This window comes from Phodopus roborovskii, unplaced genomic scaffold (assembly GCF_943737965.1).
Source record: "Phodopus roborovskii unplaced genomic scaffold, PHOROB, whole genome shotgun sequence".
Taxonomy (NCBI): Eukaryota; Metazoa; Chordata; class Mammalia; order Rodentia; family Cricetidae; genus Phodopus; species Phodopus roborovskii.
Window position 1 is genome coordinate 4873142 of NW_026126566.1, and position 17530 is coordinate 4890671.

Here is a 17530-nt window from a genome sequence, read left to right on the forward strand (position 1 = left end):
TGGTGGTACAGTGGCACATACCTCTAATCCCAGAACTCCTTTGGAGGTAGATTTCCAGGAAACCCTGGGTTTTAATGTTTTGAGACCCTGCCTCAGAAAACAAACAAAAACTTTGGTTTGTGAAATATTTATTTATAGAGAATCACTCAATAAAATCACTTCTGAGGCGTTGCAACAAAAATGTGGGCAATATTTACATCATAAATCCAGATCTCAGCACCCCACCCCATAAAAGTATATATCTGCACGCATCATTGACTTCTCAGTAGGGAAGTAAGGTTTATTATCCTTATTAGGAAAAATAATGGAGGAGGATAAGTCTTCAGATCTTCTCTGGCCAGTCTTCAGAAGAGCTATAAACTTGAGAAAGAATCAGACTTGTTGTTCCTGGCTAACAAAACAGGCTTCCTTCATCCACTGGATTAGCTGGTACTCACTCCAGACTACTCAAGTCCTTCCTTTTGTCTAACCAAGTACTCAGCACCTACAGGAGCAAGGCCAGACACAAACCAAGAACCTTAGAGCCACATAGGAGAATGTGCAATTTCATCTATTATATTGGCAAACAGATACAACTACACGTTAAAGTGTGATGCTTCCCTAAAGAGAAATCCTTACATGTCTCCTTCAACTTACAATGTCTTATCCCCCAAAGATGGGAACTATACATGTACATTAGTATTAACAGCTGTAGCAATAAAGTCATGAACATTGGATCCAGCACCTGACTTGCTTTTAGCTTTACAGCTTGGCCTCTGAAAGCAGAAGTTCCCGTTATTTGCTGGTTCCCGGCCATCTTGCTGCTGGCCTTCCCAGATCCTCATGCCACCGTGTATTAAATATGCCAATCCTGAGGGCACACCACTGCTTCAGGTCCTTCGGTCAGCTCTGATGAAGACCTCACACATCAGACTCCAAGCCCACACTCCCTGTTCTTATAGCACTTGTGGCACAGTACCTGGATCTGGTCCAGGACCTCACGCTGCATCTCCACAGCCATATGGTAGACGTGATGGTCAGAGTCATTGTACATCACAGCATTCTGGAACATCAGCATCAGATCCCGCTGGAACTCAGCCATGGTGTGAATGCGACCCTTAGACACATTCCTCTTCAGGGTTGTTAAGTCCATGGGTCTGCAGGAGCAAGAGGGCATCACATCATAGTATGAAAGATCTAATGAACTGGAACCATGAGTCTGAGGACAGCTTGAGCTACACTGAGTTATAAGCCAGCATGAGTAAGACTGTCTCAAAACAAAAGACAGACCAAAACTGTGGTGTCTTTAGCAAGCTCTTTGAGTACTTGTTCTTAGTGAAAACAGCAGCCGCACTGGTTCATTTTGTTTTATTTTTTGTTTTGTCAACTTGGCACAAGTTAGGGTCATCTGGGAGGAGGGAACCTCAACTGAGAAAATGTCTCTATTAGACTGTTCTGTGGGCATGTCTAGAGCATTTTTATTTATTATCATTAATGATGGATGTGGGAGGCCCCAGCCCACTGTAGGTTAGCTGGGCTGTGGCTGTGGTGGCACATGCTTTTAATCCCAACACTTGGGAGGCAGAGGCAGGTGGATCTCTGTGAGTTTAAAGAAAGGAAGGAAGGAAGGAAGGAAGGAAGGAAGGAAGGAAGGAAGTTGAGCAAGCCACGAGGAGCAAGCCAGTAAGCAGCACCCTTCCATGGCCTCTGCACTAGCTCCTGCCTCCAGGTTCCTGACTTGAGTTCCCACCCTGATTTCCCTGGATGATGGAATAAACTTGTAAGATAGGATAAACCTTTTTCTTCAGCAATTTGAGTTTGTTCATGGAATTTATCACAGCAATGGAAAGAAAACTACAAGAGTGGCAAAGACATCAATTTTCATAAAATAATAAAATAGCAGCTGCAGATACCAATCCTTTATAAAGGTCAAGCACTATGTCGAGTTCATTATATGGTAAATTAATCCTCTCAATAAACATACAATGTAGGCATTACTTATCATCATCATCATCATTATCATTATGAAGGCACTGGATATTAAACTGGGTTTTTTTTTTTTAAGTTTTCTTTTTCTTTTTCTTATCTTACATATCTATCCCAGTTCCCTCTTCCCTCCCTCCCTCCCAGGGTAGTGGTTTTCAACCTGTGGGTCAAGACCCCTTTGGGAGTCAAACAACCCTTTCACAGGGGTTGAATATCAGATATCCTGCATATTAGACATTTACATTATGATTCATAACAGTAGCCAAATTATACTATGAAGGAGCAACAAATAATAATTTTTATGGTTGGGATCACCACAACATGAGGAACTGTATTAAATGGTCACAGAGTTAGGAAAGTTGAGAACCACTGACCTTACACATCCTAGACAAGCACCTTCCATTAAGCCTTTATCCAAGCTCTTGATTTTAGAGACAAGATCTTATGAGATTGCTAGGCAGGCCTTGAACTCACTGTCCTTCTGCATTGTCGTAGGGAGTTAGGCTCTCAGGCTGGCTGACACAAGGCCCACTGTTCCTACTGATTTTGAGACAGGGTTTTATTGGGCAAGGTGGCATACCCTTTCATCCTAACACTTGAGAGGCAGAAGCAGAAGGACTATCTGTCTTGCCATTGCTTATGCTGGCCTTCAACTCATGATACTCCTGCCTCATTTTCAGGAGTAAGAATAGGTACCATTATGTTTTCCATTTGACAGATGCAGAAAATGAGGTCTGGGGAGATTACATGCTGCTTTTTTCTGGCTATAACCATGGAGGTGCCAAAGAGAAGAAAAAGGAAGTTCCTGCTGTGCCAGAAACCCTAAACAGAAAAAGAAGAAATTTCAGGGTTGGAGGGAAAAGCTCTTGAAAAGAAATGTTCCCAAAAGATGGCCCAGAAGACACACAGGAAGCTTACTGTGAAAAACCATGCAATCACAAGGAACACACACAGACTGCAAAGGTCAGATGGCAAGAAAGGCTGCCAACTCTATGCACTTTGGAGAAAACAAACTGGCATTTGTCAATGTTGTGGTTTGAAAGTGAGCTATTCCCTAGAGTCCATGCATGTGAACAACTGGACCACAGCTGATGGAGTTGCTTGAGAAGTTTGTGGAGCCCTCAGAAGAAGTATGTCGTGAAGGAGCACATACTTCCTGCTCTTTCCCTGTTTCCTGTGGACCAGCCAGTCTTGTTTCCGCCATCGTACTTTCCCTGACTATATGCCTCGGAACTGTAAGCCAAAATAAACCTTTACCTCTTAAGTTCCTTTTTTGTTGGTTGGTTTTTTGTTTGTTTGGTTGGTTGGTTTTTGTTTTGTTTTGTTTCTGTTTTTTAGACAGGATCTCTCAAAGTAGCCCTGGCTGTCCTGGAACAATATGTAGACCAGGCTGGCCAGAATTCACAGAGATGCACTTACTTTTGCTCCTCAGAGTGTACCATCACACCCAGGTCTAAGTTGATATTTTTTTCTCTGTTTGGTTTAGCTTTTTGAGACATGGTTTTTCAGTGTAGCCCTGGCTATCCTGGAACTCACTCCTAGACCAGACTGGCCTCAAACTCACAGAAATCTGCCTGCCTCTGCCTCCCAAGTGCTGGGGTTAAAGGCATGTGCCACCACTGCCTGGCTAAGTTGATTTTTCCAGAGTATTTTTTAAAATTTATTTTTATTTCATGTGCATTGGTGTTTTTGCCTGCATGTATGCCTGTATGAAGGTGTCAGAGTCCCTAGAACTGGAGTTACAGACAGTTGTGAACTGTCATGTGGGGCTGGGGATTGAACCTGGGTCCTCTGGAAGAATAGCCAGGGCTTTTAACCACTGAGTCATCTCCACAACCCCTTTCCAGAGTATTTTTATCACAGTAACAGAAAGTAACTAAGACAGAAACTGGTACCAGTGGTGGAGCAGTTGCTATGATAAGCCTTACTGTAGAATTCTTAGGTCTTTGAAACTAATTTGGGAGAAGGAAGTGAAAGAGCTTGGGGATTTGGTCTAGAAAAGCCCTTAAATATAACAAGAACTTTATGGCTCCTGTGGTAGGAGTCTGAAAGGCAAGGGAGCAGAGAAAAGTGCAGACTGTAGAGGCCTGGCTCATGAGGATTCAGGGGCTGGAGGCCATTCAAGTTTTATTCTAGCAAAGAATTCGGCTATACTCTGCCAATGTCTAGGTACTTCAGGGAAGCTCAATTAAAACGTCCTGGACTAATTTATTCGGGAGAGAGGAAATTTCAAGGCAGGAAAACGTGAGGCTATTTATTGCTCACTGATTTCATTTACGTCATAATGAAAAAGCAACAAGTGCAGCAAAAGAAATAAAAGCTGTGAAGTTTGGCAAGGGAGCATGCACAGCAAGATTAGAGTGCAGACAATAATATGCCTTTAATTGTTAAAGAGAAGCCTCTTCCTCTGCACCCAGACAGTAGGGTGCAGCCTGGGATCTGCAGCAGTGACTGAGCTGCCCTTGTGTGAAGCTATGAAGATGAATCTAAGTTCTAATACAAACTCTAGGTTATTGAGATCCTAGGACCATGACATCATTACTGAAGACAGATATAGGCATGGAATGGACAGCAGAACTTTTGGAGCCCAGATGAACATTATAGCATGAGATGCTGAGCAAAGAGCTATAGGATTTGGCGTTTGCCCTATTGGATTTCAGGCTTGCTTTGGTTCAAATTTTCCTTGCTATGCCCTGTTCTTCCCTTTTAAAGTAGGAATGTACTGTGCCATTACATATTGTTAAGTATATAATTCACTTTTTATTTACAGGGGTCACAATTAGGAGATGGGCTGGCCAGATAGCTCAGCAGGTAAATGCACACTTTCTGTACAAGCCTGACAACCTGAGTTCATTTCCTAGAACCCATGGCAGAGGGAGAAAACTGACTGCTGAAAGTTGTCTACTGACCTCCTGCAACAGACATGAATATAAGCATGTGTGTGTACACATGCTCCCAATACACGTAAGATAGTGGATAATAATAATAACATTTAAAAATTAAAAAGCCAGGTATGGTCGCATACACCTTTAATCCTAGCACTCAGGAGGCAGAAGCAATTAGATCTCTGGAGTTCAAGGCCAGCCTGGTCTACATAGCAAGTTCCAGACCAGTTAGAGCCACATAGTAAAACCCAGTCTCAAACGAAGAAATTAATCAGAAGAGAGATGGCCCTGAGTTTTAGATCTTTCAGATGGAGATTTTGAACTTTTGAAGTGTTGGGACTGTTAAGGACTATGGAGGTTTTTGATGTTTGACTGAATTCATATTAGAAGGGTAAACTAAATCATCCCCATGAACTTACAGGAACAGGACTTAATAGTGTTTTAAATGTCCCCCATAGACTCAGGTATTTGAGTACTTGGTATGCAGCTGGTGGCACTACTTGGGAAAATTATGCAACTTTTTTTTTTTTTTTCAGACAGGGTTTCTCTGTGTAACAGCCCTGGCTGTCCTGAAATTCTCTCTGTGTGTAGATCAGGCTAGTCTCGAACTCACAGACATCCACTTGCCTCTGCCTCCCGAGTGCTAGGATGAAAGGCATGCACCACCATTATTCTAAAAATTGTGGAGCTTTTACAACAGTGAACCCCATGGAGGAAATAGGTCACTGGGGTTGGGCTTTACTTCCTGTTCTTTCTCTGCTTGTTAAGTGTAGATACAATGTGAAGAGCCAGCTTTTTGTTCCTACAATCATGCCTTCCTTGCCTGTCTTCCATTTCACAAAAGACTATAAACATCTGAAACTGAACGTAAAAACAAGCCCTTTATCTCTTAAGTTGCTTTCTTCAGGGTATTCTATCACAGCAATGGGAAAGTAACTAAAATGGCTTTGTGTGTGGAAGGGTTTGCATCAAACCTGATTACCAGAGTTCAATACCCAGGATCCACATTAGAGAAGGAGAGAACTAACACCCAAAAGCTGTTCTCTGCTAAAACATGCATGCCTCAGACAGGGTACATGCCCACACATATACATACATGCTCACACATATACAATCTAAATAAATAAATGTAACTATGACAAATGATATAAATCCAATGTTCTGTAAGGTATTGCAGCCTCTTTGCCATCATCAGATTTTTTTTGTTTGTTTGTTTTTGTTTTTTGAGACAGGATCTTACAATGTAGCCCTGGCTGTCATGAACCTCACTGTGTAGACCAGGCTGGCCTCAAACTCACAGAGATCCACCTGCATCTGCCTCCCTAGTGCTGGGATTAAAGACTTGTGCCACTAACCCAGCTAGATTTTTTTTTAAAAAACGACTTACTTCTTTGTATATTCTGTGTGGGTGTTTTGCCTGCATGTGTGTCATTGCACCATATGTGTGCCTCAGAAGAGTGCATCAGATTCTCAGAACTGGAGTTAGGGATGGCTGTGAGCCACCATCTGGGTGCTAGGGACACGGTCTTCTATGAAAGCAGCAAGCACTCTTAGGAGTACTTAAGCACACCTTCGTGAAGCTTATCAAGGATTCAGTTAACATGATGGAGATTGATTCATATATTTTATGGTGGGTACCAAAACCTGAAGTCAATAAATGAATTAACCTACAAGCATCATTATAACAAAATCAATAAGAAGCAAATTGCCTTTATAGATAAATGATTGTTCCATCTATTGGTGAGTTTGGTATCATATGCTTGGATGATCTGATTCATGAAATACATCCTTTTTGAAAATGCTTCAAGGCCGTAAGTTTCTGTGGTCCTTCAAATGGTCTTTTCCATGAGGTACAGTAAAGGGAAAGACAAGATCGGCAGGTCTATCAGAAGGATAAACTAAGTTATCTACAACAGTATTTTTGTAATCTGGTCAATTAATGAACAATGACTGCTGACAAACAAGAAAGGAAAAGATTAAGTACTTGTTCAAAATCACATGGTGTAGATTCTAACTCAGGACAGCCTATCCATTTATTTATATACTGTATGCACACAGGCATGTGCATTGGTGTGTATGCCACAGTGACTTTGTGAGGTTCAGAGGAAACTTGAGAGAGCCAGTTATTTCCTGCCACTCAAGTCACCAGGCTTTGTAGCAAGTGTCTTTACCCACTGAGCCATCTCGGTGGCTCCAATTGGACTCTGCAGAGGACACACACGCACTGCTGCAAAAGTGCTGAGCCACCTTGGTCTCTTTTGTAAGCCCACCTTTCTGGAACTTGGGCTTCCCTCCTTCTCTAGAGCTTTACTCCCCACCACATGGCTGCTTGTCTGCCGTGTAGCTGACCTCCACACTGGCTTAACTTAAAATACATGGCTCTCTTCTTTCTTCTCTCCATTCTCCTCTGGCAAGGTGCCAAGATTTGCAGCTTGCTTGTCCCAGGATTTGCTTCCTTCCTTCCTTCCCTCCTTCCTTCCTTCCTTTCCTCTTTTTGGTTTTTCAAGACAGAGTTTCTCTGTGTAGCTTTGGAGGCTGTCCTGGAATTCACTCCGTATATCTGGCTGGCCTTGAACTCCTCTCAGAGATCCACCACCCTCTGCCTCCTGAGTGCTGGGATTAAAGGTGTGCACCACCACTGCCCAACTAGGATTTTTCTTTTAAATTCTAATAAAATTATCAAGTTTCTGCTTGAGTCCTTTCTTAAATTCCCTTATTAAGGAGACTAAAAACCCCAGGAGGGGAACCCTACTTCCCCGGTAACACGTGGTAACTGTGGCAGAACTCTCCAATTTCCAGTGATATATGCAGGGGTTTTGTTATAGTTTCTCTGAGGACAAAACATCTGATCATACTCTAGGACTTTAGAAGCTGTCTTAGAGGGACCTCACACAGTGTTTCCAGCCTCTTCAACAGCTACCAAGGTATTTAAATCAGACCCTGAGTTCGTCAATTTCTAACTAATCCTTTGAGACCAAAAGGAAAAATACCCTCTCCCCAAAGACAGTAATGATGGATGTTCCTGTAAACCTATCAAAGACTCTAATGGACTTGAACATTTCAAATTATCCTCAGCCTGGCAATAAAAATAATAAAACTAATGTTGACACAACCCCCAACTGAACATTATTGAGAAGTGTGGCCTTTAGGAGGGTGATTTGAGTAAAGGGCTCTGTTTGTGTGAATTAGAATTAGTGTGCTTGAGTTTAAAATGGGAAGATACTTCTTGTTCTTTCTCCATACATGTCTGTAGAAGCACTCGCTCTCCTTTTGGAGGGGCACAGCAACAAGGGCCACCTTAGAAGCAGAGACTGGGGCTGGGGAGGTAGCTCAGCAAATAAAGACACTTGCTGCCAAGCCTGATGACCTGAGTTCAATCCCTGGATCCACTCTGTGACTGGGGGATTAGCAAAGCCATTAAGAGCACTGGCTGCTCTTCAAAGAGTCCAACAGCCTCTTCTGGCCCCCTGCAGGGACCAGGCACACATGTACTGCACAAATACATAACACAACACAAGTTGTCCTCTGACCTACACACACAGTGACATGTATCCTCCCCTTGGAGAAAATTAATATGAGTTTAAAACATACTGTAAAAAATGAGGAAGAGACTAGCCCTTCCAACACCAAGTCTGCAGGCACTTTGAGCTTAGACTTTCCAAGCCCATGGGAAATAAGTTTCCATTGTTCATAAATTATTCAGTTTGTGGCATTTTATTATAGCAGTGTGTGTGTGTGTGTGTGTGTGTGTGTGTGTGTGTGTGTGTACACATGTGAGTGTGTGTGCCTATCTGTCCACATGAAGACCAGAGGTTGATGTCAAGTCTCTGCTTCAATTGCTCTCTGCATTAGTGTTTGAGACAGGGTCTCTCACTGAACCTGTGGTTCCTTGATTCACTAGCCTGGCTGGCCAGGACCCTGGGGACCCCCCTGTTTCCACTTCCCCTGCACTGGGATAATAGGTATGTGCTTTTCACAGGTGCTGGGGATCCACACCCAAGTCCTCACACCTGCAAGGTCGATATTTACAGACTGAGCCATCTCACCACCCTCTCATAACCTTTTATATTCTATTGTTTTATGGTAGCATTTAAAAAAGATTTGTATGTATTTAATTTTATGTGTATGTGTTTTGCTTACATAGAATGTACACTGTACACACCATATGCATGCCTCATGGTGGTGGAGGCCAGAAGATGGCAGAACCCCTGAAATTATAATTCCCAAGTTACAGATGGCTGTGAGCCATCATGTGGGTACTGAGAACTGAGTCTGAGTCCTCTGCAAGAGCAATTGAGTGCCATCTCCACTATGGCAACATTTTAGATTACCTATACTAACATCCAAAATACTGCACACAACCAATTAACCAGTGTTAGATTCCATTTAACATCTTTATCTTAGCATATCTAAAACTGCCTGAATGAACACAGGGTTCCTCCTAAAATTTTCTTCATGAAATATTGTCAAATGTGGAAGGACCAGGAATTGGTGTACACATATGTAACTGTAGCACTATTTACCCTGAGGCAGAAACATTTCCAGTTAACAGCCAAACTGAGATAAATGGCAAACAAATTTTTAAAACAAAACAAATAACAATAGCAATACTTGAAATTCCAGTACTCAAGAGGTAGAGGCGGCAGAGTTCAAGATAATCTTCAGCTAATCTTGAGACCATCCTGGTGTACATGAGATTGTCTCAAAACCCTGTGATCACAATTAATAGAGAAGCAGAAATGGGAAGATCACCTGAACCCACAAGTTCAAAACCAATGTAGATAATGTTGGGGCAGGAAGCAGAAAGTATATAAAAAAAATTCTAAGCCAAATCTTAATTGACCATAGACTATATCTTGAGTTTGTGAGTACTGCAAATAGTCTATTAGATGGGAAATAAAGAGTGAAAAGACAGATATAAAAGCAACCAAGGGCCTGGTGTAGTGGCTCATGTCTGTAACCCCAGCACTTCATAGGTAGAAGTAGGAGGATTAGGAATTCAGGGTGAGCGTCAACTATTTGAGACCAGTCTGGGTTACATGCAACCCACAGAACAAACAATGAACCAGGCTAGAAATGTGGCACCGCTGGTGGAGTGCTTGCCTAGCATGCACTAAGCCCTGTGTCTAATATTCAGCACTGCAAAAACAATGGACATGGCAATTCATGCCAGTAACCCCACAACGTGGGAGTTGAAGTCAGGAGGGTCAGAAGTTCAGGGCCATCCTCAGCTGTCTAGACAGTTTAAAGTTAGCCTGGGCTACATGAGACACTGTCTCAAAACAATAAGAAAGCAAGCAACCACATTCCTGGTCCCTTTCCTACTGACCTTTTCACCACATCCTTGTATCCTGGGGCCTGCTTTTCTGACACAGGCTTCAGAAATGGACTGCTGAACCTGTTAAGAAATAAACCCAAAGAGGATAAAGAAACCCTTTCAGATCACTCTAAAGGAGAAGGGTGTCTACTAACAAGAATACTTAAAAACTACAAAATAAAGAGGCATGGTGGCTCATCACAGAACTAAGGAAGCTGAGACAAGAGGAGCACCAAGAGTTGGAGGCCTGTCTTGACTACATATTGAGTTCTAGTTCTAGGCCAGCTAGGCTACAGAGCAAAAACAAACAGCATATTACTTCTTGTTGACTTCCCTAAACAGCAAGAATGTAGGGAGAGGGGAACCTAACTTGTAAAATATTTTAACTATTATCATAATCTCTTTTAGTTAAGGGATCAAAAATTTGTTCAAGGTTTCCAAGATCCTGTTTTGTTTTATTTTTTTTTCTTTCCCATCTAAAAGTACTTATTTTCATTTATGTGTATGAATGTTTTGATTCTGGTATATATTTGCATCACATGTGTACAGTGCCCACAGAAGCCAGAGAGGGCACCTGATGCACTGAAACTTGAGTTACAGATGTTTGTGAGCCATTGTGTGGATGCTGGGAACTGAACTCTTGTCCTCTGCAAACGCAGAAAGTGTTCTTACCTACTGAGCTATCTCTCTAGCCACTTGTGTGTTTTGAGGCAGGGTGTCACATAGCTCAGGCTAGCCTCAAATTTGCTATACAGCTAAGGATGGACATGTATTTCTGACTCTCTTGCCTTGACAGGTGTGCACCACCAGACTTGGCAGGTATATGCAACACTGGGGATTAAATCTAAGAGCTTCATGGATTCTAGGCAAGCAACCTACCAATTGAGCCATATCCATAGTTCTGAGGATCTATTACTATGGAAAGAAAAATCCACTATATGGGAAGGAGGCATATATATCTGAAGTATAAAATGTCATGTATTAGGAATAAGTCCCTAGAGGTAATTCAAATAGCACAGCAACAACTCCTTATAGACAAATAAAACAGTCATAGGTCTTAACCATGGCTTGGTCCTTAGGTTTAGGGATCCTTTGTTTTGTTTTGAGACAGTCTCCTGTAGCTCAGGCCTGTCTCAAACTATGATGCCCTTCAACTTGTGATCCTTCTGCTTCTATCTCCCTAAAGCTGGGATGACAGGCATGTGACCCTAGCAAGTGTTCACTATCTTCAGATGACACCTAGGCCTTCATGCATGCTGGGCAGGCACAACAGCCACTGAGTCACAGCACACCCCACTCTAACTATGGCTTGTATGAAGGATGAACATATCCCCTCTGTGTTCATATCCAAGTATGTGTCTGGTTCTGGAGATAATCTCACATTGGAAACCTACCTGTGACTGGCAATCATCTTCCAGACTTGCAAAAGAGTCTTCTTAAATAGGAAATGATCCTGAATAGGATCACCTTGGCTTAGGTCATTCCTACAGGATACATGACAGAAAAGAGACAGTCGCTTCATAAGTAGTACTGTGTCTCACTAGGTGGGTAATGAGGCTTTCCCAGGGCATAGTGCTCCGAATTAAACATTTGAAGGAATATAATATCATAGGTATGAACATGTACTTAAAACTTTCATAAGGGATAGTAAACTATTTTTAACATTTTTTTCTTTTATGTGCCTCTGTGTGTGCCTGTATGAATTTATGTGCATCAAGAGTGAATGGGTGTCTGTGGAGGCTGAGGGCACAGGGTGCCTTTGGTACTGGAATTACAGGTGGTTATGAGCTGCTTAATATGGGTGCTGGGAACTAAACCCAGGTCTTCTACGAAAACAGCAAGGGCTCTTAACTGTTGAACCAATAAGCTGTGTCACTACTGCCCAATGGAGTGGTTACTTCTGTTTCCTATTTCTCTTTTGAGACAGGGTTTCATGTGCAAAGCTAGCTTTGAACTAGCTATGTAACTGAAGATGAACCTGAATGCCTGATCCTCTTTTCTCCATACTCCAGAACGCTTGGATTATAGGTTGATGCCACCATGCTGAGTAAGTGGCCCTTGTGCACCAGCCCCCTCCCCCTGGTCCCCTGTTTGGAGACAGGCTCAGCTATGTAGTAAGGACTATTCTGAAAATGTTTAGCTTCCATCTTAAGCCTCCATCTTCCCAATCACTGGGATTGCAGTGACTGCCTACCTCTCCTGTGCCTTCCCTACCTGTGCTGGTTGGTACCCGTGACTCTACAGATGGTGCACACCTGAACCAAGCACTTTGCAAGTAGGAGGATCAGAGGTTCAAGGCTACATAATGAGAGGAAGGCCAATCTGGGCTACAGGAGACTCTACCTCAAAAAAAAAAAAAAAGTTTTGTTCAGTGTTCTTTCCTAAGTACCTATAGCCTTTGGACATGTAGTAGATACTGTTAATTTAATCCTCACATATCAAAGAGTCCTCTTATGTTTTATTTGTGTTTATTTATTATATTTCTTATGTTTTATTTGAATGCTAGATATGTTTCTTTGTGACTCTCCCCTGTATGCCTCATTAGAGGCGGGAAAGTTTAGCAATCTGGAAGTCCACTTCTTTGGGCTATATATATACCACCCCTTTTCTAGGAAAGCACTTGGCAGCCTAAGACCCTTACCCGAACACACACACTCCCCACTTTTGGCAGATGGGAATCTCTACCTGTAATCAGGCTGCAAGAGCCAGCTTTACACAGTAGAAATGTTACCCCCCCCCCTTAGCAACCTCTTGATAGCAGCCACTTTCTGCTTTGCATCCTAACCTTCTGAAGTGGGCATAGCTCCTGCCCTTCACTGGTTCCAGATGCAAACTGTGTCTCCTAACTGAACTTTGCTTTCTTTCTTTCTTCCTGTTTTGGAGATTAAACCTAAGGCCTCCTGCATGCTAGTCAATATCCCCTCAGCCCTCCTTTACATAGTAATCTTAGTTGTTTTAGTTTTTTCCCCTAATTTCTTTTACAGTGTGTGTACCATGGTGCACATACACATATGGAGATGGAGATCAGAGGACAACTTGAAGAAGTTGGTTCTTTTCATCCACCATGTGGGTTCTGGACATTGAACTCAAGCCAACAGGCTGGCAGCAGTGTCCTTACACACTGAGCACTCTCTCTGACCCTCATTTTTCATTTTTTGTTTTGTTTTTTTTTTGTATTTTTTTGGGGGGGTACTAAGCTTTCTTGTTGACTGGGCAAGCAAGCACTCTATCATTAAACTATATCCTTAGCTATCATAATCTTTAAAAATACGTACTATGGATTCATTTCTGCTCATGATACTTCCTTTCCTGGGCTAAATTGTCTTACTTTGCTTTTCTTCTGAGATATAACAGTTCAATATTTTATCTTGCCTTATAATTTTCCCAATTGCAAAATTTTCTGTTGAGCCAGGTGGTGGTGGTGGTAGTAGTACATACCTTTAACCCTAGTGCTCAGAAGGAAGAGGCAGACAGATCTCTGTGAACTCAAGGCCAGCCAGGTTTATAGAGCCAAGTTCCAGGACAACCATGGCTACACAGAGAAACCCTGTCTCAAAAAAAAAAAAAGAAAGAAAAAGAAAGAAAGAGCGAGCTGTCTGTTTTCTCCAGAGTCAAATAATATATTATACACTGCATTATTCCTTTGAAAGAGTTTGTCTTAACACTTAATTTCTACATTCTCTGAATCAGGCATGGTGGCACATCTATAATTCTAGCACTTGGGAGATAGAAACTAGAAGATCAGAAGTTCATCATCCTTGACCACACAGTAATTCAAGCCAACCTGGGCTACATGAGACACTGTTAGGAAAAAAGAATTTTATATTCTCATTTGCATTGTATACCAGATGGTATAAAACCATATGAAGCTACAATTCCTGCTATCTGTTCAATTTACTCCTCATAACTATTTATTTTCATTATGTAATATTTCACCTATATCGAGAGTCAATTTTAAGATTTGTTTTTTCATTTGATGTGTATAAATGTTTTGAGTGCATGTATGTATAGTACTACATGTGTAGCTGGTACCCATGGAGGTCAGAAGAGGGCATTGGATACCCTGGAACTGGAGTTACAGATAGTTTTGAGTTATCATGTGGGTGCTGGAAACTGAACCCTAGTCCTCTACAAGAATTTATACTACAAGTATTTATAACTGCTGGTCCATTGCTCCAGGCACTTTTAAAACACTTATTTACTTATTTATTTTGAAATATGGTCTCTCTATGTAACCCTAGCTGGTCTAGAACTTGCTGTGTAGACTAGGCTGGCCTTGAACTCACAGAGATCCACCTGCCTTGCTACCATACCTGGCCTCACCTGGTTCTAAATCGCATACCACCAAATCATATGATTTTACTATAATGTTTACTCAACTTATCCTTAAATGCTATTATTTACAGAACCCTATTCAAACAAGACATTTAAATCACAAAACAAATTTCTTTTCTTTTTTCCTACTTTATTTATTTATTTTTTTAAGATTTTATTTTTGTTTGTAATTCTGTGTGTTTCTGTGTACATGAGTGCAGTGCCAGAGGAGGCCAGAAGAGGGTATCAGATTCCCTGGAGCTGAGTTACAGATGGTTGTGAGCCTCCGGATATGGGTGCTGGGAAACAGACTCGGGTCTTCTGCAAGAGTAGCAAGTATTCTTAACTGCTGAGCCATCTCTCCAGCCATTCCTATTTTATTTAATGTTTTTATTAGCATATATTAATTATACATAATAATGGATTTCATTACATTTTCATACATGCACATTAATATATTTCCATCATCTTCATCACCCCCTTACCATCTCTTGTCCTCCTTCAATGCCCATTAATCTCCTTCCTTTTCCCAGTCAGCCTCACTTCTACTTCCCGGTCCGGTCGTGTGTGTGTGTCCGTCCCAATGAGTGTTGTTAGGTTTGTTTACTGAAGGGTGGATGGGAGGTTTGTTTATAGTACCCTTAAGTTTATGATTATTCAGGCTAGATTAACAATAGCTCCTTTATACTAATTTGTAGAACGTCATTCATCATTCATTCATCCACATAGTAGGTATTTAATGTTCCCACTATATGTACTGTGGTAGGTTTTATAACCTCATAATTAACCAACTATGCATATTGTAAGAATCTCTGTCTTACCTTTATTTTACCTATATGTAGACAATACCAAGCAACATAATTGAGAGTAAAAGCAAGGGAGTAGATAATACTGTGTGGTAGGAATGGACCCTAAAGGCTCTATTTCCCTTGTCCCTGTCAGTACAGACCTTTCTGTTTTTGTTTTCCAGTGCTAGAACATAGGTCTTTTTTTGTTTGTTTGTTTGTTTCTTTTTCGAGACAAGGTTTCTCTGTGGTTTTGGAGCCTGTCCTGGAACTAGCTCTTGTAGACCAGGCTGGTCTAGAACTCACAGAGATCTGTCTGCCTCTGCCTCCCGAGTGCTGGGATCAAAGGCATACGCTACCACCACCTGGCCTAGAACACAGGTCTTTAGTATACTAGCCAAGAGCTCTACCTTTGGGGTCTATCTCCATCTTCCCACTCCAGAGACTGTGTTGTTATTGTTGTTTGACAGAGGGTTTCACTTTGTATCGAGACTGGAACTTATTAGGTCAGCCAGGAACGCCTGAGCTCTGGAGTTCTAGATGTGAGGCACCAAGCCCAACTATAGGGTTTTTTTTTTTTTTTTTTTTTTTTTTTGTTTGTTTTTGTAAAGGAGCTTTAAACTTCTGCTTTAATATAAGAATTTAGCTTTCTTTCTATCTCCCCTTGAGATAACTGGCCAAGCTTATAACCTCACTTAGGATGTGGTTATAATGTTGATACATGTTGAGTTCTATGCCAGCCTGGGTTAAATGAGACCCTGGTTCAAAAACCAAATAAACAACAACAACAACAAAAACAAAAAGATATTTGATCAAGCAGACATCATGACTGCTATTCTTTTCTTTTTCCTGTCCCCTCTTCCCTCCCTCCCTCTCTCTCTCCTTTCCTTCTTTCCTTTCTTTCTTTCTCCAAGTTGAAACATTCCATTTTTAAATGAAGCTCCTTAAAGACTCGGGAAGTTGTCAGGCATGCTGGTACACGCCTTTAATCCCAGCTCTTGGGAGGCAGAGATAGGTGGATCTCTGAGTTTCAGCCTGGTCTATATGTGTTCTAAGACAGCCAGGGCTATGTTTGATTCCTTGTCTCAAAACAAGACAAAACAAAGGACTTCCTTTTCAACTCATTAGGAGGCTCATTAAGATCAGGAAACAACCAATTGGCAAGTCTCAGGAAGTCCCTGAAACTGAGAAGATTCACAGGTTACTCCCCTGTGAAATGTATATAAATAGTAAGGACTTCTAAGGGGACTTTCCCATCTATTGAGCTGCCTAAAGTTGTATAGAGAGATCAAGGTTTCAGCTCTCATGAGGTGTTACCAAGGTGGACTTTGGTGTTCCCTGTTGAGGTAAGTACAAGTTTGTTCACATTTCCCTAGTAATAATGTCACACAAAATCAGGTTCATTATGTAGTTCAGGAGCATCAGCCTCCCCAAGTCCTAAGATTACAGCCTGTCTGTCCCAACATACATGGCTATGTTTTCGCTTTCTAAAAACAGTCTGAGGAGGACATGTTGGAGCATACTTGTAATCCCAGCACTCAGGAGTTAGAGGTAGGAGCATCATGAAGCACAGTTCAACAAGAGCTGCCTAATAAGACCATATCTCAAAACAAACAAACAAAAAAGGCCAGGTGGTGGCACATGCTTTTAATCCCAGCACTTGGGAGGCAGAGGCAAGAGGATATAGGTGAGTCTGAGTCCAGCCTAGTCTACAAAGCAAGTACCAGGACAGGTTCCAAATCTACATAGAGAAACCCATTTCAAAACAACAACAACAAAAAGTTAAAAAAAAAAAAAAAGGACAAAATATGGTCTTTAGTCCCTCAATTACCTATAAAAAAATAAGACAATTATATAAACAATTTCCTAAGATATATGCAAGATAAAGGGAGAGCATAAACTTGGGCATGATAGCTTAGATATATAACCCTAGCACTCGGAAGGTAGAAATAAGAGGATCAATAGTTAAGGTATCCTCAACTACACAGCTAACCTATCTTGGGGGGAAAACATAGTTTTTTGTTTTGTTTTTTTTTAAATGTATCTACAAAATAAATTACCTATGAGACAGTGTTTTACTATGTAGCTCTGGTTGGCCTGGAACTCACTAAGTAGACCATGTTGGCCTTGGGCTTTCAGTAATCTTACTTCTGCCTCCTAATTACGAGTACAAGCATGTACTCCTGGCCCTATTTTGGTAGTTTTTTAAAAAGGTCTGTTTTGTTTGTTTGGTTTGGTTTGGTTTTTTTGAGACAGTATTTCTC

The 17530-nt window shown here is 41.5% G+C and overlaps 1 protein-coding gene across 1 annotated transcript in view; it reads right to left on the bottom strand.

Annotated features, from left to right (window-relative positions):
- Positions 1 to 254: 254 nt before the first annotated feature.
- Positions 255 to 17530, bottom strand: part of Brd8 (bromodomain containing 8) — a 47878-nt gene continuing 30602 nt past the window's right edge. Inside the window, exons 24-26 of the mRNA XM_051202425.1 lie at positions 10180 to 10248; positions 959 to 1136; positions 255 to 484 (exon numbers count right to left, since the gene is read on the bottom strand). Coding sequence (XP_051058382.1) covers positions 434 to 484; positions 959 to 1136; positions 10180 to 10248 — 298 coding nt within the window. The 3' untranslated portion in view covers positions 255 to 433. The remainder of the gene's footprint in view (positions 485 to 958; positions 1137 to 10179; positions 10249 to 17530) is intronic.